Here is a 25,249-nt window from a genome sequence, read left to right on the forward strand (position 1 = left end):
TTTTTTTCTTATAAAGATGGCAGTGGGTTTTGTGTGACTTTATAATTTTAGTTTTTATTAAAAAATATTTTTACATTGAGATACAGCTGCTCTGTATTTTGTATATAGAGCAGCTATATCGTTCGCTAAAACCCGAATCAGTCAGGTGTACCTGTAATCGATCACATCTGAGTTATGAACTTAGATGGGATCTCTAACAGCCCGAAAGGCAGTACCTGCTGACACTGAACCAGTCAGTTCCGCGGACCTGACGGGTACTGGATTCAGCATAAGATACAGCTGTTGTGTATAGAGAATACAAAGCGGCTGTATCTCAAAAAGTAATAATAAAATCTAAAGTTGCACAAAACACACTGACCTTTTTATAAAAAACAAACAAAAAAACGCTTTCAATGGCTTACATAGCCTTTAACCCCCTTCCCGACATTTGACGTATCCATACACCATAGCCGGGTAGGGGAAGTATGGAACAGGCTCACGGAGTGAACCCGCTCCATACAATGCGGGTGTCGGCTGTATGTTGCAGCCGACACTTCAGAGTAACGAGCGGGATCACGCTCGAGCGCAATCCCACTCATTTAAATAGTTAGAAAGAGGGGGTGACCCCCCTCTAACAGCTCATCTCTCCCCCCTGCAATGCAATTGTGGAGTTGCGATGGCTGCCTGGTGGCCTAATGAAGGCTCCCAGGTCTGCCATCTTTGTGCTGCTATTAAGCCCTGCCTACGGCAGGGCTTAATCAGAATGACGATATACTGCAATACATTAGTATTGCAGTATATCGTGCAAGCAATCTAACGATCGCTGATTGAAGTCCCCTAGGGGGACGACTAAAAAAAAAAAGTGAAATCTAGCAAAAGTTGTTTTTTTTTTATGTAAAAAATAAATATTAAAAGTTAAAAAAACCACTCTTCCCATTTTCCCCCTAGAGCATAGTAAAAAAAATAAATAAACAATTGCTATCGCCGTATCCGTAAAAGTCTGAACTATTATAATATATCATTATTTAACCCGCACGGTGAACGCCGTAAAAAAATAAATGTAAATTCCAGAATCGCTATTTTTTTGGTCACCTCATCTCCCACAAAAAAAATGACACGTGATCAAAACGTCGCATGTACCCAAAAATTGTATAATTCAAACTACAGCTTATCCTGCAAAAAATAAGCCCTCATACCACTTAATCGACGGAAAAATAAAAAAGTTATGGCTCTCAGAATTTGGCGACACGAAATAAATTTTATTTTTTTACACTTCGGTTTTTATGTGTAAAATATAGAAAAAACTATATTTGGTATCGCCGTAAGCGTATTGACGCACAGAATAAAGTTAAAGAGGCTGTCACCAGATTATCAAATCCCTATCTCCTATTGCATGTGATCGGCGCTGCAATGTAGAGAACAGTAAAGTGTTTTTTTTTTTTTTTTTTAAACGTTCATTTTTGGCCAAGTTATGAGCTATTTTATATATATGCAAATGAGGTTTGAAATGGACAACTGGGCGTGTATTGTGTTTTTAACTGGGCGTGTTTACGTGTATGACGCTGACCAATCAGTGACCAGTCAGCATCATACACTCCTCTACATTGATTTACACAGCAGCGATGTGCAGCCACATACACAGAGATTAATACGCATCGTGTGCATTGACCCTTATGTTTTCAGGGAGAACAGTCTTTCTGCCATGGTTTCCCTGCCCCCACCCAAGTTGACCATTTACTACTCCACCTTATCAATATGCAATGCTCTGTGCAGTATAGTTGGTAAGCACGCAGTATCCGCGCAGTCACCTGCTGGCTGCTGCACCTGTTGCTAGGCCCAAGCCCACATCTGTTATCCCTAGCAAGCACTGTGCGAAATTGATTGATTAGTCTGAAGGAGTCCATAATAAATAATTCCAAAGGAAACGGTTTCCCTGTAGTGCAGATAAGAATATGGAGTTGCATAATGGACTGTATGAATGGGTTGGGCTATGTTCACACTGCAGCTTGCAGTGTACAATTGAATGTGTCCAGAAGTCCCCATTGACCATCAATATTTTGATGGAAGGTTAGTTGTGAGGAGCCTCAACGCGACCCTCCGATGTCAGAACAAATTTATAATGTGATAGCGTATATAGAATATTACTTGGTGCCCTGCAGTTGCCCCCCTTTTCCGTGGATCCACCATTTTAGGTTCCACTCTGCATTGTCCCAAAATAGTCACCACACCACTGACTGAGCCAGAGACACTCCCTCTATTCATGGATTGGACAGAATTGCTCACATGAGCAACTCTGGCCATTTCCAAGAACCGTGGGGGTCTCAGACTTGTAGTCTAAGAAGCACTGCAGCCATTTTGGGAAAGCTCAGAGGGGACCCTAAAACGGCGGATCAACGGCAAAGGGGCGCAGCTGGAGGGCATCCGATATTACTCCACATACAGTATCCTATTTATAATGTTGTCCCGGAACTGGAGAATCGCTTTTAATTAATTATTTAGCACTAAGACAGTAGAGAGAGAAGACGAGCCTTACCTCCTTGTGCTGTAGGCTGGTCATCCTATAGCAGATTTGGCTGTTTTCGATCTGTCTCGATCAGCTGTCGTCATGCTGTGTGCACGCACGCCAGACTTCTCCATCTGAAGACATTTTAGGTTACCTGTAAACAACATATTGATTTCCTAACAGTGGGTGACATCATTAATTTTGTAGGCTGCAAAAATGACCTGGAACCTCAAACTGTGTGCCTATGCCGTGTATGTAAAGGGCATACTGCTGTTTCCTAAAATATTAATGACCTGTAGCCAGAATCCATACTACACGATATCAACCACGTGATTGGAAGGTTCATTGATGGGCCTACGATGCTGCGTTCACTCACGTATATGATGTGTAATACCAGCTTTACAGTGTTACAGCTAACCGTATTCCCTGAGGTATCCTAATATACAACTAAGGTCTCAAGCACACATCCGTGACCGTTTATACGGCTGCAAATAACAGATCCGCAAAACACAGGCCGGGTGGCTTCCGTGTGGGGTCCGTAGTTTTAACAGACCAATGAATAGCATTGCCGAGACTGATCTGCTTGAGGCCAAAGGTCTGCTATTGATCTCATTAGATATTTGTTCAACCAAAAATCTTAGCGTTTTTAGTACTGGTTTACCAGTTGCAAGTGATATACTGGGATAATTTTAACCCGTCCAGTACACGGCTCTGCTGCATATAAGTAGCTATATACGTGTGTGGCAGACGCTTCCCTTATTGCATTTACTTGCTAAAAATGCATGCTTTTGGTGGAATTGAGGGGGCATAGTGATCAGCTCAATTATGTTGAAGTTTTAGGGTTGTCCAAACTTATAGGAATTTGAAGAACAAATATGACTGGTGCTGACCGTGACATCGAAATTTGCTGTTTGTGTGTGAGGGAGCAAAGGTCCGACAGTGTGGGTTCCGACTTCCTATCCTTTTGCTACACTGCTTAGTCCCTGTTCACATCTGCGTCAGGGCATTCCGTTGTTCCAGTCCATCAGAGGAGCAGAACAAAGGAGTGGAGTACGCAGCGGTACCGGTGCAATACAGACGCTGCCGATATTTTACATTGGGGTGTCCGTGGTTTTACCGGAAACAATATCACAGCATGTGCTATGCACTAAAGTCTGAGGAATCTGTGAAAACGTCCAAGATAACTCGTTCATCCGCCTAAGCACTTAAGGTGTAAACAGACGTTGAGGTGCAGTTAAAACCGCTTAAAATGATGCATTCGAAAACCGCCTACATTTGTACTGGGATTTGATGCATTTTTATTTGCTGTAAAAAATAAACCTGCAGTTGCATTGACAAATGCATCAAAGCGCAATAAAAGCGCACGTGTTTTTTTTTTAATGTAGTTTTAACCGCACCTCAACAACAATGTCTGAGTAGCACAGAATTAGTAACAGAAAATCTGCAGCAAATACACTAGCAGCAATGTGGATGAGATAAAAACAAATGTCATCCACACGCTGTGTAAATACTGAAGGGAAAAAACGCACAGGATTAGACCTGCGGAGTTTTATTCTGCAGCATGCCATTTGTATTTGTGTGATCGCTGCATATTTGTTGCAGATTTTCCCCATGGTACTCAATGGGGAGGTTAAACCCGCAACAAATAGCAGTTGTTGCTTTTTTGTAAGGGGGTTTGCAGCGATTCCGCCACACAAAAAACACAACTCGGGGAAAAAACCCAGAAGTCTGTGTTCCTCCCTCCTGCGATTACGTCCTATCCCAGGTGACCGCTGCAGCCAGTCACGGGCTGTAGCGGTGGTCACATGGGATAAAACATCGTCCCAGGAGGCTGGTCTGGATGACGTCAGGGGGCCGGCCTCCTGGGATCCACTTCATCCCATGTGAATGCTTCTACAGCGAATCACAGGCTGCAGCGGTCACATGGGATGAAACGTCATCCCAGGAGGCCGGATGCTAGCAGGCTGGCAAAGTGCTGCAGTTTTCTGCAGCAGACATTCCGGGCGATTAACATCACCATAATTTGGTGTGGTTTTTCGCCTGGAATTCCATTCTGCGCACAGGGTTGATACGCTGTGGGCTCTTACGCAGCATATCCGCCTTGTGTGAACTCTGCCTAAAGGCCCTGTTCACAGGGAGTATTTTGACAAGCTTTTGGAGCGGAAAATGCCTTCCCTAGATTTCAATGGGAGGCGGGGGCGGTTTTCTCCCGCAGGTGGTAAAACCGCCTCGCGGGCGAAAGAAGGGACATAACCTATCTTCGTGCGTTTACGCCTCTGACCTTCCATTGACACCAATGGGTGGCAGAGAAAGCGTATTTCGCTGAGTTTTTTGCCCGTAGCACTCAATGGGCGCGAGTCAAAAACGTTGCGAAAATCGCGTCAAACGACATGCGGGAAGGACAAAATTTGCCTCAAAATCCCAAACGGAATTTTGAGCCAGAATTTTCCTCCTGCAAAAAAACTCTGTGTGAATGAGGCCTTACACCGGCCCATTCATCTCATTGATCGGCACTCGTTTGCCCCAGTCACAAGGAGCTATGGATGGGGACGAGCGCTCATTACTACGATCGCTGCTCGTCCATATACATGATCATCATGTCGGCAGCGCGTCTCCCTGTTTACACAGGGCAATTATCGGCAACGAGTGTTATGTGAACGATCATTTGCACGATAATTTGCCGGTGTAAAAGGACCTTTAGAGTGACAGTCCGTGAGTAATCCTTTCACAGTATATATAATATGTATATAGTGGTCTAAAAACCCATTATGGCAGTCAGGTGGGTTATATTCTAAATAGTAAAATCTGCTTCCCCCATTATAATGTTACTATGGGGTAGGGGGGAGATTAGAGGTTTTATACATGGGGGAACAATAGATTTAGACAAGAAAAATAAAATCTAGTTTTCTTGACCTCGGGTGTTGGTATCTTTTATGGTAGATTCTGCTGACGATTGTTTATGGCAGTTTTACCTCTGTTTTATCTGTAGAGATGGGATGTTGTCCTAGTGGGAGCTGTGGTCAGTATTTCAGGATACATTTAGTTTTTTGTAATGTGTATTATTGGCATATTACTATATACTGTTCATCCACAGAATATTTACAAACCTGTCCATGTAAATTCTCCATTCTTGTGTAACATACTTTGAGGTTCACTACTTTAACTTGTAAAGGTGGTGTCCTGAAGCAGTTTTTTCCCCCACCTTTAGCTGTGGCATCACCAGATGTGTGGCATCACCAGATGTGTGGCATAGGACTGAACTCCACCAGCTGGCTTTTTTTTGTATTTATATAAAAGTCCCATCATTTTCCTAACAGCTTTTCAACATATCTGGGCCTTGCTGGGAAAGCAGCAGTAGAGTACTGAAAGGAGCACCCCCGGGTTTGTGGTGTTCCGCCCCCTGTTTGTAAATGTGATGTACTGCAATGCAGTGATGTGTAGTTACTTACCTGGTGCTGTATTTGACGGGCTGCCGTGGGTTCATGTAATCTGTGCTCTGACAACACAGATCCTACAGCATCTACTGTAGAAACTAGATGTCAGTCTCTCCATTCAAGTCTGAGACTCGCATGGAGTCCCTAAATTTCCAGTTCCTACAGCAGACCACTGTAGGATACAGGGCGTTAGAATGAAGATCATGTAACCCCACAGCTGCCCAGAACGGCGGTATGTGAAATACACTACCAGGTAAGTCACTACACACCACTACATCACATCTACAATTATGGGGGTATAAAAACACAAATCCAGAGTTCTCCTTTGAACTCTAGACCAGTTTTACATGAGTAATATGGCGCAAGTCCTGGCCCAACCGCAAGTCTAATAACCCGAACTAACAGTTATAGGAACCCACGGTCGTTCCAGATTTACTACCAGAATACGAGTGCACAAATGAATCCGCATTGCACCCTTAGGCCCTGTTCACACAGTTTATTGCAGCGTTTGCGACGTTTTTCGCCAACGGTCATTAAGCGCCGCGGGCAAAAAACGCAACGAAAAACGCTTTCTCTGCCTCCCATTGATGTCAATGGGAGGTGAGAGACGTAAACGCCCGAAGATAGGGCTTGTCTCTTCTAAAACCGTCTCGCAGGGGAAAAACTCCTCCTCCTCCCCCCCCCCATTGAAGTCAATGGGAGGCGTTTTCGGCAGTGTTTTGGCACGTTTTCAGACGACGTTTCCATGTCAAACGCGTCAAAAAAACTCCATGTGAACCGTCCCTCGAATGTTCGAGCTGATGAACAGGGAAACATTCATTCATCAGCTGGTTGTATCGTTTACGCAGCAAGAAATATTATCATTGTCGGCTGCACATCTTCCTATATAAGCAGGCAGATGTGCTGCCAACATCATAGAAATGCCTGGGGACGAGCGATCGTAGTAACGGTCTCTTGTTTGCGTACATTATTGATCATAGATCCTTGTGAAAGGAGCAAACAAGCGCCCATCTGAGCTGTCGATTGCCGCTGGTTTTTATGGCCCATGTTGGCTGGTGTAAAAGAACCCGAAGGGGAAAACGCCGCAGCGGCCGAAATCACGCCCAGATTTTGCCGGTAACATCATAATAAATCTGGGGGCTATAAGAAGTGGTCAACAAAAATAAGAAATGTTTTTCTTGACCATTTTATTTTTTTTGTATTTTTTGTATGGGTTTTCTGCCACATTACAAGCTCCTGTATACTAGGATACATATGATCCTGCAAACTCTTCTATACGGCAGAAGATAAGGTTTATATAGTTTGTAGTGTTCTTTCTAATATGCTCTATATGTGATGGGAGGCGACTTTTCATACGTTTTATTATATTTACTTGGTTAGAGTGAATGAGAGGTGGTCCACTCTTACTGCTATACAAAGCCATTTTCCAATCCTGAGTAAAACTAGCTCTGGATTTAGCCCATTTTTCTTTGATTTTTTTTGCGGTATGAACAATGTTTAAGGCTAGATGCACACCTTGTGTAATTTTGGGGCAGAAAATCCACATCAAAACCGCAGGTAAAATCCGAACCTAATAGTGCGTTTTCTTTATGCGGTGTTAGGTGTGGGTTTTACATTTTGGTGTGGTTTTTACGCCGATGCATTTTGGTGCGTTTTTTTCAAAAAGTGTTAGATACGATTCTGATTTTAAAATCCACAACGTGTAGATGAGATTACTTGAAATCTTATTTACTTTGCTGGTACTGTAGTACGCTGTGAATTTGCCACAGAAAAATGTGCGGCAAATCCGTGCATAATACGCATCGTGTGCATTTGGCCTAAAGGGGCACGCACGTGAAGATATTTCCCACATTATGAATATTTTTTCTTCCCACTACTTTATCTGTATTTGCATTACCCCATACCGTGTATTTTTCTTGGGCCATAGTAATGCTGTAACTGTAAAAACCCTTTTACACCCGCCAATTATCAGGCAAACGAGCGTTCACAGAACCTTCTTCCCAATCATTGTCCTGTGTAAACGCTCGTTCGTAGTCTATCGTTTATGCTGCAAGAAATCTTAACGTTGTCGGTATAACATCTCCATATAAACAGGTAATGTATGGGGACGAGCGATTGCAGCAACTATCAGTCATCCCCATACATAGCTCCTTGTGAAAGGGGCAACGAGCGGTCTTGTTCGGTGCTTATTTACACCAGCATTGTCGGGCCTCGTAAGAGGACACCAAGTTTTACCACTCCACTGAAAATGAAATTGGTCAGAACCAGTGTCTCATAGTCCAGTGTCAAAGACCCAAAAACGTTTTTTTGGGCCGGAATGTCCACTGGAAAACAGAAGAGAGAAACGTGCATACTTACCCTCTGACATCCTGCAGAGCAGCCTCCTGGGATGAAGTTTCATCCCATGTGACCGCTGCAGCATGTGATTGGCTGCAGTGGTTGCATGGGATGAAACGTCATCCCTGAAGGTTGGCCTGGATGAAAAAGCACAGAATTCTGCGTAACTGATATATATATATATATCTATCTATCTATCTATCTATTTTTTTTTTTTTTTTTTTTTTTGAGTTGCGTTTTTTATTTATTTTTTTGTGGCAGAATCGCTGCTTGGACGCAGCTTCCAGGACATTTGTAATTAGGAAGAAGCACTGGTAGACTTTTTGCTATTGTGGAGACTGGAGAGACTATTTAGAAGAGTCCTGGGGCTTTGTCTGCGCTTTCGCCCGCTCGGTATGTTCTCCCTACAGGTGACGGGGCCTCTTTGTGGCCATGGTAACGGTGTCATACCTCATTATTCTATCACCGTGCTCTGGGCGGGATAGTCGTGACTCTTCGGCTGTTCACAGATGTCATGCCATGGATTTTTATTTAATTAGTTTTTTCTTTCTATAAAGAGGTGTCTTTGCTCAACATCCAGGATCCTAATTGCGTGTCCCACAAGTGATTTTAACCCATTTGTGCAAGTTTTAGTTTCCTAATATTCTATGCATACTTTTTATTGCACGGATACATGATCTTCTTTTTTTTTTTTTTTTTCCCCCCACTCTATGTCTTCTACGCTAGATTTTGTATAGTAGGGGGAGGGTGTCCAGTTCTCATTGCCATGGTAACATTGAGTGCAGAATCTAAACAATCTGAGAGTATAATACGTCTGTGTTCGGCGTCTTCCACAGAATCGAATACAAATGTTCCGTTTTAAGGCTAGTTTACAGGTCGCTATTTTTTCTATAACGCTGAGGCAAAAAATCGTTACGACCCTAAGATGGCCATTTTTCATTATTACAATTATCATCCATACAAAAACATTTGCAAATACAAATTCAATCAATCATACTAGCCGGGCAATACTATTAGGAAAATTAGATAAAGTTCACGAACAATAATATAAATGAAGTGGCTGATAACTGAGAACAGTAGATTGTATTCAATTGCACAGTCAGGGTACCCACACTGGTAGCAGATTTGTTGTAAGTTTTTCCGTCAAAAAAAATGAACGTGTTCCGTTCGGAAATTGCTGCTGGATTTGTTCAAATCTCATCGACCTGGCTAGTACTATAATATTGCGGTGGATTTTCTGCACAAAAAATCAACACAGTATTTCCGTCCCGTGTGGAGCCGGCCTTAATCTATATTTTGTCCATACATATTTGACGGTCCACCCCACCCCCATCCGCTTAGTGTTTTGATTATAGCTTTATCAGGAATGATCACGAATAAACGGAAAAGTTCTGACCGAAGAACGCAATTTAGTTACATAGAGAATGTGATTAAGAGTTGTAGGATATTCGAAAAACATGGTTGCTTTCTGCATGAAACAGCGCTCCTTATGTCTGCAGGCTGTATGTGGTATTACAGCTTAGCCCTACCTGCATCACCACACACCACCTTGATTGAACGGGCTGATTTAGTGCTGCGTCCCCTTCTAAGGGCTCATTCAAACGAGCGTAATACTTATCCTTGTGCTGTCCGTTGAAACCATGGACCCATTCATTTCAATGGAACGATTAAGACATGCGTAAGTTTCCACACGGCAAGTGTCCGTTGCGTGAAACTCGCTACATGTCTTATATTGGTGTGTTTTTGCGCACCTAGTCGCCCATTGAAGTCTACGGGTGCATGAAAACCAGGGACAACACATGGACAACGACCGTGTTCTGTCCTGTGTTTCACGCATCCGTTACATAAAAAAAAAAGCTGAGAAATGTTAAAAAAAAAAAAAAAAAAAAGGGCTTGCGCGGGCGTGAAAACCGCAGAGCACACTGGTGCCAATACACAACGTGCACAAACGTGTGCATGGCTGCATATTGAACTGCAGCCGGCCCCATTCACTTGAGCGCTGCGGCCCCTTCAATCTCAGGATCCTAGCAATATTCCACCACTTTTTGGAATTTTGAGGCAGATTTTCCTCCTGCAAAAAAATCTGTGTGAACCCAGCCCAAGACTAATGATTTACCAAAAGCAAAATGAAGAATATTTACATGACAGAAATAAATGCTAACAATGTTTTCATGTATATTTTTTATTAAATAACCTGAGAACTGGCGGCGGCGGCTGCTGCTAACACAAAACTGAGATCAATGGTTCATTTTCCCATCCAGATCTCTTCCCTGTCTTGTAGCCGGTTCTCTCTGCGGTGGTAATATCTCTATATTGTATATATTGTTTGTGTATCAGCCGGGCAAAACATGCCAGTTTCCAAGCGGTTTGACTGAGCATCAGGTGGCAGCGCAAGGCTGATGGGGGTTGGGAAGTGGCCACTTGGACGGAGCAGTAGAAATTCTGTAATGTGATTGTGATAAAGAGAAAATGACTGACTTGTTTAGTAAAATGTGTCGTCCTTCTTCTCTGTTTTCAGTGACTATTTATTCAAGTTGCTTCTGATTGGAGACTCTGGTGTGGGGAAATCTTGCCTTCTGCTTAGGTTTGCAGTAAGTACAATTCTCTTTTTACGATGTACATTTCTTGTGAATCAATAGGAGTCCGGCTTATGTATGTAATGAAATTCTTCAAATTATAAAAAAAATTTATGGACATGCTAAACCGTGCATCTTAAAGGGTTTTCTGTAACTTAAATATTTATGTCCTATCCTCCGGTTAGACAATCAAAACTTGGCGGTCTGACCCGGCTGATCAGCAGTATGAGGGCACAGAGGCTCGTCCGTACAGGCAGTACTGCGGCTCGTCCGTACAGGCGGTACTGCGGCTCGTCCCCGTTCAAGTGAATGGGGCTGAGCTCTTGCAATAGGCACAACCGTATAAACGTGTCTGGGTAAATAATGAAGGGACGCATCACTTGCTGGAGCCATGTGAACCTTTCATTTTACTGTTCAGTGGTGGTCTCAAAAAGATTCTTTTCAGATATCTGTCCAACAACCGGGACCATCTCCCCCTCCCCCCCCTAGTTCTTTGTCATTGCAAATATCTGATAATGACAAATCTCAAAGTGCTTATAAAAAGTCATGCCTTCGATGGGCTGCTTTTGTCATTGCAGTCCTGATTAGTGAAGGAAGTATTTCTAAAAACAAATTAGGAAGATGAAACCTGGTAAATGTGGGCGGCAAAATGTGATGATGTAACCCTAAGATATAGAGGGGAGCCATTGATGCCTGTGAAGGCATTTACATACTTTGGCCTCGGTCTCACGCGGAATTGTACGCTTGAGCCTGAACGCTGTGTGAGACGAGGGAGAGGCGCCCAGTTGTATGGAGTGGCAGCATGTCAGTGGCAGTATGTCAGTGGCAGCTTTGTTTTCCTCAGCTGCTTGACATTGGCACACTTTTTTTTAATAAGCAGGTGAATGTTTGATGTGAGGGAAATGGGCTGCTTTGATTTTAGTGGAAGCTGCCAAGAAATATACCTATAGATTGATGAGGAGACAGCGTCATATGGGTCACCTATGACTGGAACCAAGGTGGTTACCCTGATGTCTGTAAGGGGGGCTTTTCACATCAGTGATGTTGGTATACAGAGCATCTCCTGCCACCCTCAGATACAATATATACACTGCAGTATGTATCATGACCGAGTATGGCGGTGAATGCTCTTTAGACTGATGTGACATCATTAAAATAGGATATTGAGAGGAGGGTGCAGAGAATAAATAGGCATGGAGTGTCCAAAATCCTGGGGGCATAAAGTTCACAGCAGGCGGACTCTGGTGGCGTATACTAGTGACATGCCGCTAGTGTCTGTAATGGGACAACCCCTCTTAAAATGCTTAGAGGAATATTTTAACGGTTAGAGAGAAATATTTAGTGCGATCTCTGCTCACAACAGTAGTGCTTTAATAATAATCGTATGTCCGGTACTAAAAATGAGTTCAGTTGTAAGGTCTATGGGCAGCGTTGCCAGGGGCTCATCATATTGGAATGTTATCATGCTTGATTTTTCACATAACCTGAGCCTGTACCTGAACAGTATTTTCCATACTAAGGCCTCATGCACACGACCGTGTTTTTGCGTCCGCAATTCAACCGCAAATCCACGGGTTAATTGCGGACCCATTCATTTCTATGTGGCTATACCCACTATCCGTGTTTTCACGGCTCTCCGCATGTCCGCACATCCGTGCCGCAGAAACTCCGGACATGTCTTATTATGGGCCGCAAATGCGGTGCGGACATGCCAATAGAAGTCAATGGGCCCGTGGAAATTGCGGATACACCGCCGTGTGTCATCCGCAGTTTGCGGATTTGCGGATCATGTGACCTTCTAAAGGGGGTTTGACCAAGCTTTTGGCATCCTGTTTAAAAGTCCTTTTTTTTTTTTTTTTTTTCATCCGCATTTTTGCGGATTACATACGGATGAACTGCGGATGACATTCCACGGAACACGGTCCTGGAATTTGCGGACCAGAAAAACACCACGGTCGTGTGCATGAGGCCTTACTAGGTTGTCCTCAATTCCTCGCCTGTAATATGTATATTCAGTAATATACTGTACTCCAGTTTTAACGGAGACACTTGGGTAGGAAGCAGAGGGGTATTTTGTAAAATGAAGGGAATAAGGTTACAGCCGAGTAGACGGTAGCTGGGATCATATTATACTCCGGGGAGATCGGGTACCGGTACAGCAATACATAATTGAATAGGTTAAATGAAAGAAAACAGACAACTTGGTCACTGTTTGTTTTGGATGTCGCAGCGTAGAGAAATGGGGCAACTAGAAAGGAGGGATCTACATTTAGATTCTTCGCATCTACATGATTGAGTTTAAAGGGGTCATCCCAAGATCAACATCCATCAGCACAACCTCATATGACCCCCTCAGTTTGCCAGAGCCACTGTAAGGAGCAGCTCCCATTCTGGGGGACTTGGTGTGATCATGTATTTCATGGCATTGAGCATCATTCATTCAATACGTTTATTATAGGGAAAATTTGTGAGCGCTGGCATCTTCCTTGGGGATAACCGCATGTGAAGAATGGTGGTGGGGATGTTACAGCAGCAGCACACCCCCCCCCCCCCTCTCTGATTTTGCTCAATGCTTTGGAACATGTGTACCCTGTATTATAAATGTTGTTGTTCACCGAAATGCCCCAAAATTGGCTGCGTCCTTAAGGGACGTCTGAAATTAGACATTTTATTACATTTATTTATTTTTATTTCCCCCAGAAACAATTATTGTAAAAAGCCTCTTCCTTTTGTGTAAGGTTTTATTTTTTCCTTCAGAGACCGGAGAAAATACACCATTTGACTTTAATACTGATGTCACTTGGATTATTAAGTATTATGCTAATGACGTACATTTCTTTTTGTCCGCAGGATGACACATACACGGAAAGTTACATCAGTACAATTGGTGTGGATTTTAAAATCAGGACTATAGAATTAGATGGGAAAACAATAAAACTTCAAATAGTAAGTAATTCCTGGGGACGGGGAAGAGCTGAACTGCTGATTGCTACGTTGTCACAATCCTGGAGGGGACAATATTGTATCTGTGATAATCAGCCGGACCACTCCAGTGTCTCCGAGAAAAATCTGCTTATTTAGGCCTCATGCACATGAGCGTAATTATCCCCATTTGCGCGCCGTGCTCTCGTTAAAGTATAGGAGCACGGTCCCTAAAATGAAAAAATAGGACATGTCCTATTTTTTTATGGATACTTTTTACGGCCCAGACACATGCCCGTAAATATACCCGAAGGTGTCCATGGGCCGTAGAAATTAATGGAAGCGTATTTTGATCCACCATTACGGTCCGCATTTGCAGACCACAATTAGTCGTGGGCATGGGGCCTTATACCTTAGGCTGGGTTCACACGACCATGTTACGTCCGTAATGGACGGACGTATTTCGGCCGGAAGTCCCGGACTGAACACAGTGCAGGGAGCCGGGCTCCTAGCATCATAGTTATGTACGACGCTAGGAGTCCCTGCCTCTCTGCAGGACAACTGTCCCGTACTGTAATCATGTTTTCAGAGTACGGGACAGTAGTTCCACGCAGAGGCAGGGACTCCTAGCATCGTACATCACTATGATGCTAGGAGCCCGGCTCCCTGCAGTGTGTTCGGTCCGGGTCTTCCGGCCGAAATACGTTCCGTACATTACGGACGTAACATGGTCGTGTGAACCCAGCCTCAGAAGCAAATTAATAAAGAGGAAGGCTGATTTATAGGAGAAGATGTAACACTTAGTGATGATCATGGCCACAACTGGGGTCTTTTCAGATAAATCCTTAATATATAGTGTTTTGTCATGAGCAGGTTAAAGGGGATCTGTGAAGAACCGAAGACCACCATTGTGTTTTGTCACCAGACGAGTGGCTTCAATTGATATTGCATCCAACTGACACAGACCCCACTAACTGATAATTCGATCCATCAGGGTTTTATTTGAGGTTTCCGTAGTTTTGACATAAAGTGACGAGAGCCACGATTCAGGGTCTTGGTGCATATGTGAACAGACAGAACCCAAAGGCCCCTGGTCAGACTCATTAGGAACTGTTACACAACACCTCTAAATGATCCATCATGTTTCCTATAAAACTGTAAGCCAATGTGAACAGAGCCTGAGTGTTGAGATCCTGCATTGTCACACTTCAGCTATGGTCACTATTACTAAGCAATGGCCACTACTTGTTTGAACCACTGAAAAAACTGCAAGTCTAAAGGTATGGCAATATGAGGTTTAGTTTTTAACTGTAGGTTTATAATTTTCTAAATCACTATTGCTATGCACCTGCTTTTACGGAGCCTTAAAGGGGTTGTCCAGGTTGGGGCCTGGTTTTTTGTTTTTTTACTGATGACCTATCGTCCGTGTTTGATCGGTGGGGGTCTGACACCCGGGCCCCGCACCAATAAACTGTTGCGGCTGCCTCCGTGCATCGGAAGCTATGCAAGGTCGGTGCCGGAAGCCGATGGCTACTATACAGTGACTGGACCCATCTGCTTCTGGCACCGACCCTGCATGGCTTCCGGCTGCCCCCAGGCACCGGAACAGCTAATCAGTGCAGGGTATGGGTGTCAGACCCCCACTGATCATGTACTGATGACCTATCTTGCAGATAGGTGATCAGTATAGAAAACAGCCCCCAACCTGGACAACCCACTTTAAACTCTCACACTGTTGTATCCATGACACTTTAGTGGCAGAAGAGCTTATGATCGCGTACTACCTGTCGGCCAATCAGCATATGCAACGCAACAGCAACTTTTGGGGTTATGTTCTCAAGACCTGTCCCATCCAGAACAGCAGGTTGAGAAATTATAGAAAGTGTTACCCTTCTCTGCAGTGAGATTCTATTAGATAGAAGAATTGGTTGCCCCGTGGTAAAAATGTTGACTATCACTTCTCTATCTGGACTATCACTTGTACTACCTGAGTGTTTATCCCATGAACTAAGGAAAGTGCAGAAGTGATGAGTTCTCCTACTTGTATGTGTGTTACCTGTATAACATCTGTTACAGGTGTCGTGTAACATCGGATGGCAGTGCAGTCCTGTCTGTGCTGTAAAGCCTGGTCATATTATCTCTATATAAAGATGCGGTCGAGCCTTCGCTAGTGGAATATAATGCTCCACATTTAATGGAGTTGAAAAACGTTTCTGTGGATTTTCAGGGTTCGTCTCCTCTCTGATGCCAATTATTTTAGTATATCAGATTTGGCTCCATCTGGGGCTTTATTGTGTAGTCCAGTTTTGATTATTCTACCACAGTGCAAGTTCTTTTCACTGTAGAAAACTTTAGGCTGAATCCAGGTATGAACATACAACTTATTCGCTAGGGGAAGTTGTTCTCTACCGGCAACACAGGCACACGTAATATAGCAATAATTATACTGGCCGCCGGTTAGGTGAAATGTAGCGGACTACTGTATTAACATGGTGATCAGTCATAGGTGTTGCATGATGCCTTAAATGTTTACCTATAAAATGTATTAAACATCCTTTCCCCTAAACAGTGGGATACGGCCGGTCAAGAAAGGTTCCGAACTATCACATCCAGTTACTACAGAGGAGCGCACGGTATCATTGTTGTGTACGACGTTACAGATCAGGTAAATATATGCTTTCAGAATTTCAAGATTTGGTCTGCTCAATAAAACATACAAATTCCATAGGCTCCATATAGAACTATATTTTAAGGGCAGGATTGTCTCCTACCACCACTGATCTCCAGCTCGAAGTGAAAGCACTGCACTGTGCCCTTTTGGCTCCATCCAAGCCAGAAGGGCACGGTACACTTCTACCCCATGGTTCTAGAGGTCAGTGGGGGGGGGGTCTCACGACTTGGACAATCCACCAATAAAAAAAAATTCTGGCATGTTGGCGGTTTTCTATAATAGGTTACCTTTTTAAAGGCCACGTTTTGAGGACAGCTCAAGGATTGCTATTAACTAGTGATACCACTAGAGGGCACAGTTCTTCAAGTTTCTTATTATATTACACAATCTAATAGCATTTTCTATAATAAAAGATCAGTACACCTAACACGGAGGGAGGGGGGGGGGGGGGTGTATGTCACTTATATATTTTTTTAATATATATATATTTTTTTCCATTTTTCCCAGGAGTCCTTCAACAATGTAAAGCAGTGGCTTCAGGAGATAGACCGTTATGCCAGTGAAAATGTCAACAAGTTGTTGGTAGGGAACAAATGTGACCTGACTACAAAGAAAGTAGTTGACTACACAACAGCAAAGGTGAGTAATGGCTGAGTTTTGAAGGTCATAACCGTTTTTTCCCACCTTTTTATTTTACATCAATTCAAAATGTGATTTCGACTTCATTTTATTGAGTTTCACTGAAAGGGGCTTCCTGGTTTGGACAATCCTTTCTCACCTTGTGGGGATCCCAGTGCCAGTAGCTGAATAGTTTTACTGCTGAGATCCCATATAGCTGGCTGATCATCCGATGTAAATGGTGGTCTATCCTGCAGGGCAGCCAGTGATACCCATGGGCAGGCATTGCTTTCAGTGATTGTCTGAATTACCAATATCTCTTCAAATTTACCATCTAATGCAGAATTCTGCCTTTATCGCCATTTCTATTTATTGTGTGTTGCTTTGACTTAGTTTTAACTTTCAAGTCTAGTGTTTAGGGGTTTTGAACACTGATCAAAGTCAACACATTTTTACGTCCTGCATCTTGTTTTTTTTCCCTACCAGGAATTTGCAGATTCCCTTGGAATCCCATTCTTGGAAACGAGTGCAAAGAATGCGACAAACGTAGAGCAGGCCTTCATGACAATGGCTGCCGAGATCAAAAAGCGGATGGGTCCTGGAGCCACAGCTGGCGGTCAAGATAAGCCCAATGTCAAACTCAACTCCAGCACTCCAGTCAAGCAGACCGGCGGAGGGTGCTGCTAAAACGGCCTGCCCCCCCCTCGACCACCCCATTCCCTCCTCACAGCAGTGAAATCTCAATCTGAACCTAAGTGACAAAACAAATAAATTGCCTGAATTGTACTGTATGTAGCCGCACTACAACAGAATCTCGCGTCTCCCCAAAGGTCAGCGATTGTAAATGCTCAATACTGACTTTTTTTTTTTATGCCCTTGACTCAAGACTGCTAACTTCATTTTCAGAACGGTTTTAAACCCCCCCCTCCCCCCCATTTGTGTGCTGTTTTCTCAATGTGTAACCTTTGTTGCTTTACTAATGGCAGACTGTCCTCCCCACCCCTGTGATTAAGCTATCTATTCACCCCCTCCATTATATTATTATTTTATTTTTTTCTCCTGTACCAATTGGCATATTTAGGAGTCGGGTTTAATCTTCTGAAGATGAAGTTCAGCTATTTTGTATCAAACAGCACAACCGTGTCTGTCGGTTTCCATGCATCAATAAAGTTTAGTGAGATGTTATATGTAAGACCTGATTTTGCTAGTTCTTTTCTCGTAGAGCTGTAAATGGAAAGATCACACTATGATTGGCCCCTTGGTTGCCAGAGGAGCCTGCGGCACATTGCGCTGCGAGCCCCTCCGACGATTGAAGCGTGACTAGTTTCTTCATACTCTGCATATAATTTGTGGCTGCAGAACATTGTGATTTGTTGCACAACATGTAACAAACAACTGAAGAAATGTTTAATAAATATTGTACTTATTGGAAGTAATATCAAACTGTATGGTGATAAGTATTGTCTTAATTTGTCTTAGTAATGGGGAATATGAAGGTATAAAGTATTTTTGGCCAACACTGCCCTGCATGTAATGGAAGTTTACATAGGGGGTCCTCGTATACGAAACTAACAAGTGCTTAACTAACCCAATTGTTTGCAACCACTATAATCGCTTCAAATGTCTATGGTAATATAAAAAAGTAGGTTAATTAATTAGTAAATTTTGTACAAGAGGGAGAAGTGTTAGTGAATGTGCAGTGTTTCCCTATTTTCTTCATTCAGGCGTAGTCTCCTCCACTAGATCCAATGTTCGTTCTTTTTTTTAGATTCTGAAGAGGCGCGTAGCAGTGCAAGTGTGACGGTGATGTCATTTTTGCCACTAAGTCGATGCTGTTCTATTTGTTTTCTCATTGAAAGTGTACCCTTTATGTATGTTTACCCGCACAGTGATGGCGCGGACATCTGCTTGTCAAAGCCATTGTTTATAAGAATACCACCCACAAGATGGCGACACGGACACTTTATTGTTTCACTCTGTTCGTTAAACTCATCCAGACGCATAATGCCAGTTCTGTCCTAATCTTAAAATGACAACTATAAGAATACACGTTATAAAATTAGCAGGCTCGCAGATTATAGAAGAAGAAAAATCACTGTATGTAGACAGGAAGGACTTGTACTTGACAGTGGTTCTGAATATTGGATAATCAGTCCTATCTTATGTATATAGCAGTTATACTTCTGTGGATGGTGTCTAAATCTGCTAACTTATGCTACCTATACAGGTTGGAAATTGAAAACCCATGTGTTTTTGTCTTACTGAAAATAAAACATGTTAACACTGAATGTGTAGTCAGACGTGGTCATGACGTACACGATCCACTGGGACACGGCTGCTCTGTATGGATGTGGCTATTAACTCTGTACCATGCCCTTTACTTAACGGCCCACTGCATGTAACATTTGTTCAACGGTGACTGTTGGTGGTAAAATGAACGTCTTGGCATGACACATCGCTGGTCGAACAGGTTTACCTATTAAAAGTGAATAGTGTGTGTGTCCATATTCACATTTCATTCTAAAGGAGTTCTGCGATTATGCTTAAAGGAACACTCCAGGAACAACCTGATACTGTTACGCATAGTACAGGGCCAGAAGGGCGATGCATGACTTATCTTTGGTGTTCTTTTAAGATGAGTTCACATTGCATTAAGCCACCTGCAAGACCGGACAATGTATCAGTTTTTCCTGGAATGAAACCGCATATATTAACAATTTGGCATTTTATGGGACCGGCCTGTTCTCCTGACATGTCTGTGTTGGCAAATTCCCCATCAAATAAGGCCGGGTTCACACCTGCGTCGGGATTTCAGTTCTGCTCAGAGGAACAGAATCACAAATACTGGAGGCGCCGGTTGTGTCGTACAACTGATGCCATTGGTGCCGACGAAACCAATGGATTTTGTCTGGTTTCCATCTGGGTGTCCATAGATTTACTGGAAACCATAGCGCAGCATGCTGTGGTTTTTGGCCATGTATGTGACAGTGGCCAATAACTGAGCCTCCAACGCAGATGTGAGCGGGGCCTAATTCTAGGGCACCTTGTTTTAGTTCTCTGTTTTGTGCTGTTCCTCTGTTGTTCCTTCTGGAAATTTATTAATAAAAAATTGGCAAGGGGAATGGTAAAACGTAAGTTATTAATGTGTCCCTACACGCTGACCACACCGATTTTGGATTCATACATTTGCAGGAGGAATTACAGAGGAACAGCACAATGCATTGTAATAAGCCAAAGATGCCACTGAAGAGTTGTCGTTTTTTTGTGGGGAATACAATTATTTACTATACCAGACGTGTCAGAAGAGGTGAGCGGTATTCTTTCAGGGGATGTGGAGTGTGCCGAAGTCTGTACCAATAAGGAAGGATCTAGTTACAGCATACAGACTGCCTCTCCCCTCGGCTGTGGTCCTTGAAAAACTGTCCTCTGCAGCAAAATATTGAGTCAGTCCCTGTCTGGTCAACATGCGGTTGAGAACAGTTTGGAGCAGTTTGTTTTGGACTTGTGTGCAGGAAAACAATTTACACGATTATGTATCACACTGTTACTGTTCTCTGATCGGATGAGCAAATGTGGACTGAACTTGTTCTATTGAAGAGCTGTAAGGTATCTGTAATAATCTGAGTACTAAAACGATTACTCACACCATCCATGCAGTATGCTGCCGCCAATATAAAATAAATACACTAGGCATTTAAGTGCGCAACTTTTTTTTATGGCTGCTATAAAAACACAATTTAAAATACAAACTCACAAAACATCCATAAGGTAGTTTTAAAATCCACACAAACTTTCTAACTAATACATAACGTGATAATATAAAAGAACGTTGTGTTCAGGCCTATGATGGAATATGTAGGAATACGCTGTATACGTAACCTGTGCAATAGGGATCAGTGAGCCTTATAGTAAAGTATAACTTGTCCGTTCTGTGTGATCCACTAGATCTTCAAACACCAAGTAGCAGTCACTGAGACACTGGAACCCCTACTCCTCCATGAAAGGATTACATGATGCCCTCCAATCCCTACAGGTGATTTGGGGCTTTATGAATGAATTTTAAGGAAAAGTGTTCCTTATCGCAGAAAGGAATCAACCAGAGTTCAGCTCCACTTCTCAACTGCACTAGAAAAATTAAACATTTTCTTGGAGCGTTTGATAGATGAGACCCCTTATGTTCATTTTTGTGGCGTGCTGTGGGCATGTCGAAACCTCTGTTACTTTGAGCGTGGCTTGTAGCGTTATCGGGATCTTTTCTCTGTACGTCAGCGATGATTTCTTGTCCGTGATCGCACTTTATCTTAAATTATACGATAAATCATTCCACGTCAGTGTAGTTTCTAAGTTGACTGCAAAACCCACATTCAAGATGCGTTCTCTAAAAGAAAAAACAAAATAATGATTATAAGTGATCAGTTATGTGCCCTGTGCTATGGTTTGAATGAGATTTTAAAATAATGTTCCTCGTAAGCTGGGCAAAGAAATTACATTGATAGAAGATCCCTCTGATTACTAGAGAATCTGATGACAAAGTAATGTCTATGGGGTCCGGCAGACCCGTGGTGGTGGGGGGGGGGGGGGTGTGGATCGCCCTGGAAGTCACCAAAAGTGTCAAATCGCTACCGTGAGGTGGAGCCTACTGCAGACTGTTTATACATTAATCTCAATAATAAGGTCCTGTTCAACCACTATGAAGATATATTGAGTAACTAGCACAGCATGAACCTAAAAAAACGACATGATAAAAAAAAAATGGACAATCGTTTTAGGGCTTTTAAAACAGGACTACTACTAATCTCAAATAACGTTCAGGATCCAATCACATTGTGTTTGTGCAGGCTCTTTGTAGTCTGATCCAATACTGATGGCACATGCCTACTACTACATTCACGATCAACAATACTTAGTCACTTATTTTAAAATTGCAGACAATAGTTTGTGTTCAGACGCAGGGCGCCCTGCACACAAATACTGTCAGCCGCCTCCAGCTTTCTGTATGGAAGCACAAACATTCCTTATGGCTTGTTTACACGGTTATATCTGAGATCCATGTTCATTTTCCTCCCACTTGGTTCCTGGATGTGATATATGGCCATGTAAATGAGCCTTTGGGCTGTTCGTCTTCTGAGGTAAAGTGTTAGGCTATGTTCACACAGTTTTTTGACGCAGAAACCGCACCGCAAAACGTCCCTCCAGGTATCTTTTTCCTGTGAGCGGTAAAACTGGCTCGTGGGAGAAAGAAGGGACATGCCCTATCTTCGGGTATTTACGCCTCTGACCTCCCATTGACCTCAATGGGAGGCAGAGAAAGCATATTTCGTGGCGTTTTAGGCCCGTGGCGCTTAATGGCCGCGGGCGAAACACGCAGCAAAAATCGGCGTGCAGGGAGAGCAAAATCTGCCTCAAACTTAAACAGACTTTTGAGGCAGAAATTCCACCTGCAAAAAACATAGTTCCTCTTTAATTCCTAACCCATTAGGCTATCACTAGGTAAAATAAGGGTGGAGCTAGCATCCCTACCTCTGATGCTGACTAATCAGTGCAAGGCAGCTTGAGGGTAGTTCACGCCCTGTTGGCTAACAGCAAATTAGCATAGAAGGAGTCAACAAAACGGTGGGATGGGGGAAATCAGGTAATTTAACCAGTACAACTTATTTGACCTAGTAATGTGTAATAGGTCCAGAAATAAAAACAGGAATCAGGGAGATAGAGCTATTCAGGTCAGTAAACCAGTTACATGACCTAGCGACAGCTTCTCTTTAAACCTGTGTAACTTTACCCCACAGTTGAATAACGTAAAGCAACAAAGTAATAATTTGTTCTAGTCCATGGGAACAATTTACTGGAGTCTACTGAATGTGTGGTGAGTAAATCCACATGTCTGTCTTACACCTCCTTTAAGAGGGACGTGCACACGAGCTGTCCTGATATACTGCTAATCGCTGATAGACCGATCATTCTTAGGGTATGTTCACACGGCCTATTTTTGGCCCGTAAAATCGGAAGCAAAACGCCTCCAGACATCTGCCCATTGATTTCAATTGGAAAACGGCGTTCCGACGGAGCGTTTTTCTACGTGTGGCACAAAAAACTTCTGAAAATCAGCTGTTTTCTCTTAAAAACAGCTCCGTACTTGGAGACGTTTTTGACTCGGCATATGAACATACCCTCAAACCGCAGGTCTGATAACCCGAACTAAATGCATGATAGGGATCTATGATGCTGTTAGTTCGGGTCTTCAGGACCAGGATTTGTCCAAAACCGGCTGTAAAAGGGGTTGAATGAAAAAAACGAAATAAAACATGGCTGCTCTGTACCAGAAACGGCACAACTCTGCGGTATTGTAGCTCAGCCCCCTTCACTTGAATGCCGCTGTGCAACAATAACAAAGATACCCTACAGACAATAGTGGTCCTACTAGTGGAAGAGCTGAGCCGTATTTTTTTCCTGATTCAAATTTCATACAGCCCTTTAAAAAAAAAACACTTGGACATCTCCTTTATGGTGAACTCTCTCCTTAATCCTGATCCCCTCCAATCTGTTCCTGATTTTGTATTTGGATACAGGGGGGGGGGGGGTCAGAATAACTAACACCAGTGTGCACAAACCTTTACTTTCCTTTCCTAGTTCATTGTAAGCTTGAAAAGGCACTTTATAAACCTTGTATCATAAACCCTTATTTACTGGCACAGTTTGCATGTGTGTCCCAGGTTTTTGAGTATTGCTTGTACATAATAGTAATGACAGGAAATGTCCTCAAGGGGGCGTTGCATTGAACTTGCAATTATGCTGACCTTGAGCATCTTCATCGACCCACCATGCACCTCCAATGTTGTTTATCATACCTGTTCGTCTTCTTTCACGATATTTAGACTGTAAGCATTTGAGTAGGGACTCCCATGAAAATGAATGTGCTTGTAAAATCTTATCTATTGTTCCGTGTATTGTTCCATCCATGTATACAAGCTGTTATACAATAAAAATATCAAAACTGGGAGTTCTGCTAGTTCCATATAATCTACAAAGAAAGCCTGATTTATATTACACATTTTCAGTGGTGATATTCAAGGACCTGATTTTTATAGCTCGTTTTCAGTGGCGAACCACCCTGTGACTGCTATGCAACTTTTTTTGCCTATATGGAACGACTGAAGTCTTGTCTCGATTTTACCACTTTTCACCCACAAATTCTTGCCCTAGTCCTGCGATCAGGCATGTGAGTTTATCCAATTATGCAGTAACCGGCTTCCAAACAGAACATGTACAGATCTTTTGTTCCTGTGGGACACCTAAATAAACCTGGTTGAATTTTTTTTTTTAGTAAGTGACAGCCAATACCTTCATGTGTTACTTGTGTAACTATATATGCAATTGATCTCTATGAATTGGTCAGCAAGAGCAGATGAAAACATCTCTGTAGATGTTCCAGCCAGACCCATTGCAAATAGGTGCATTAAATCAAGCACACAGCCATGCAAACATTACTGGTAGTATGGGTTGTAGTGAAAAGCTCAGTGACACTGTCACAAGTCAGTTTGTGGAGTTTCTCATCATCTAGATCTGCCCCGGTCACCTGTAAGTGCTATTATTGTGAAGCGAGTACCAGCGCAGTGTAGGTCATCTGAACAGGATGTGTGTAAAGATCGCGTAGCCTCTGCTGCATCACTCACTACAAAGATCTAAACTGCCTCTGGAAATGACATCAGCACAAGAACTGTCTGACGGGAGCTTCATGAAATGTGTTTCCACGGTCAAGCAGCTTCACACATGCCTAAGATCACCGTGCCCAATGCCAAGCGGCGGCTGGAGTGGTGTAAAGCACGCTGCCACTGGACTCTTGAGAAGTGGAAACATGTTTTCTGACGTTACGAATCACATCACACTATCTGGTAGACTCATGGGGCAATCTGGGTTTGGCAAATGCCAGGAGAATGCTACTTACCCGCTGTAACATTTGGTAGAGGGGGATGAATGTGGTATAGGTCCCGTATTTCCATTGAATGCTAATGCTACAGCATGCAAAGATATTTCAGGCATTTGTATAATTTCAACTTTAAAAGGGAAGGTGTCATGAATTTATTTTTATAATATTGCTTTTAGTGTGATCTTAAAATAAATGTTATTTATTTGTGTTCTACTTATTATTTTTTTTCTTACTTTTACTTCTGTAAGGGGGCTGCCTTTTTTTTTTTTTTAATCTCTATGTGTC

At 42.8% G+C, this 25,249-nt stretch overlaps 2 protein-coding genes across 2 annotated transcripts in view; one reads left to right on the forward strand and one right to left on the reverse strand.

The window, feature by feature from the left end:
• RAB1A (RAB1A, member RAS oncogene family) overlaps nucleotides 1–19,328 on the forward strand; it is a 34,510-nt gene extending 15,182 nt beyond the window's left edge. The window contains exons 2-6 of the mRNA XM_075863125.1: nucleotides 10,772–10,844; nucleotides 13,680–13,775; nucleotides 16,321–16,416; nucleotides 16,930–17,061; nucleotides 17,527–19,328. Of these exons, the coding sequence (XP_075719240.1) occupies nucleotides 10,772–10,844; nucleotides 13,680–13,775; nucleotides 16,321–16,416; nucleotides 16,930–17,061; nucleotides 17,527–17,727 (598 nt within the window). The 3' untranslated portion in view covers nucleotides 17,728–19,328. The remainder of the gene's footprint in view (nucleotides 1–10,771; nucleotides 10,845–13,679; nucleotides 13,776–16,320; nucleotides 16,417–16,929; nucleotides 17,062–17,526) is intronic.
• Nucleotides 19,329–20,744: 1,416 nt separating this feature from the next.
• CEP68 (centrosomal protein 68) overlaps nucleotides 20,745–25,249 on the reverse strand; it is a 29,023-nt gene continuing 24,518 nt past the window's right edge. Inside the window, exon 6 of the mRNA XM_075863124.1 lies at nucleotides 20,745–21,418. The gene's annotated coding sequence lies outside the window, so the exon portion shown is untranslated. The remainder of the gene's footprint in view (nucleotides 21,419–25,249) is intronic.

The sequence above is a fragment of the Rhinoderma darwinii genome, chromosome 4 (genome assembly GCF_050947455.1).
Source record: "Rhinoderma darwinii isolate aRhiDar2 chromosome 4, aRhiDar2.hap1, whole genome shotgun sequence".
In the NCBI taxonomy this organism is placed as follows: Eukaryota; Metazoa; Chordata; class Amphibia; order Anura; family Rhinodermatidae; genus Rhinoderma; species Rhinoderma darwinii.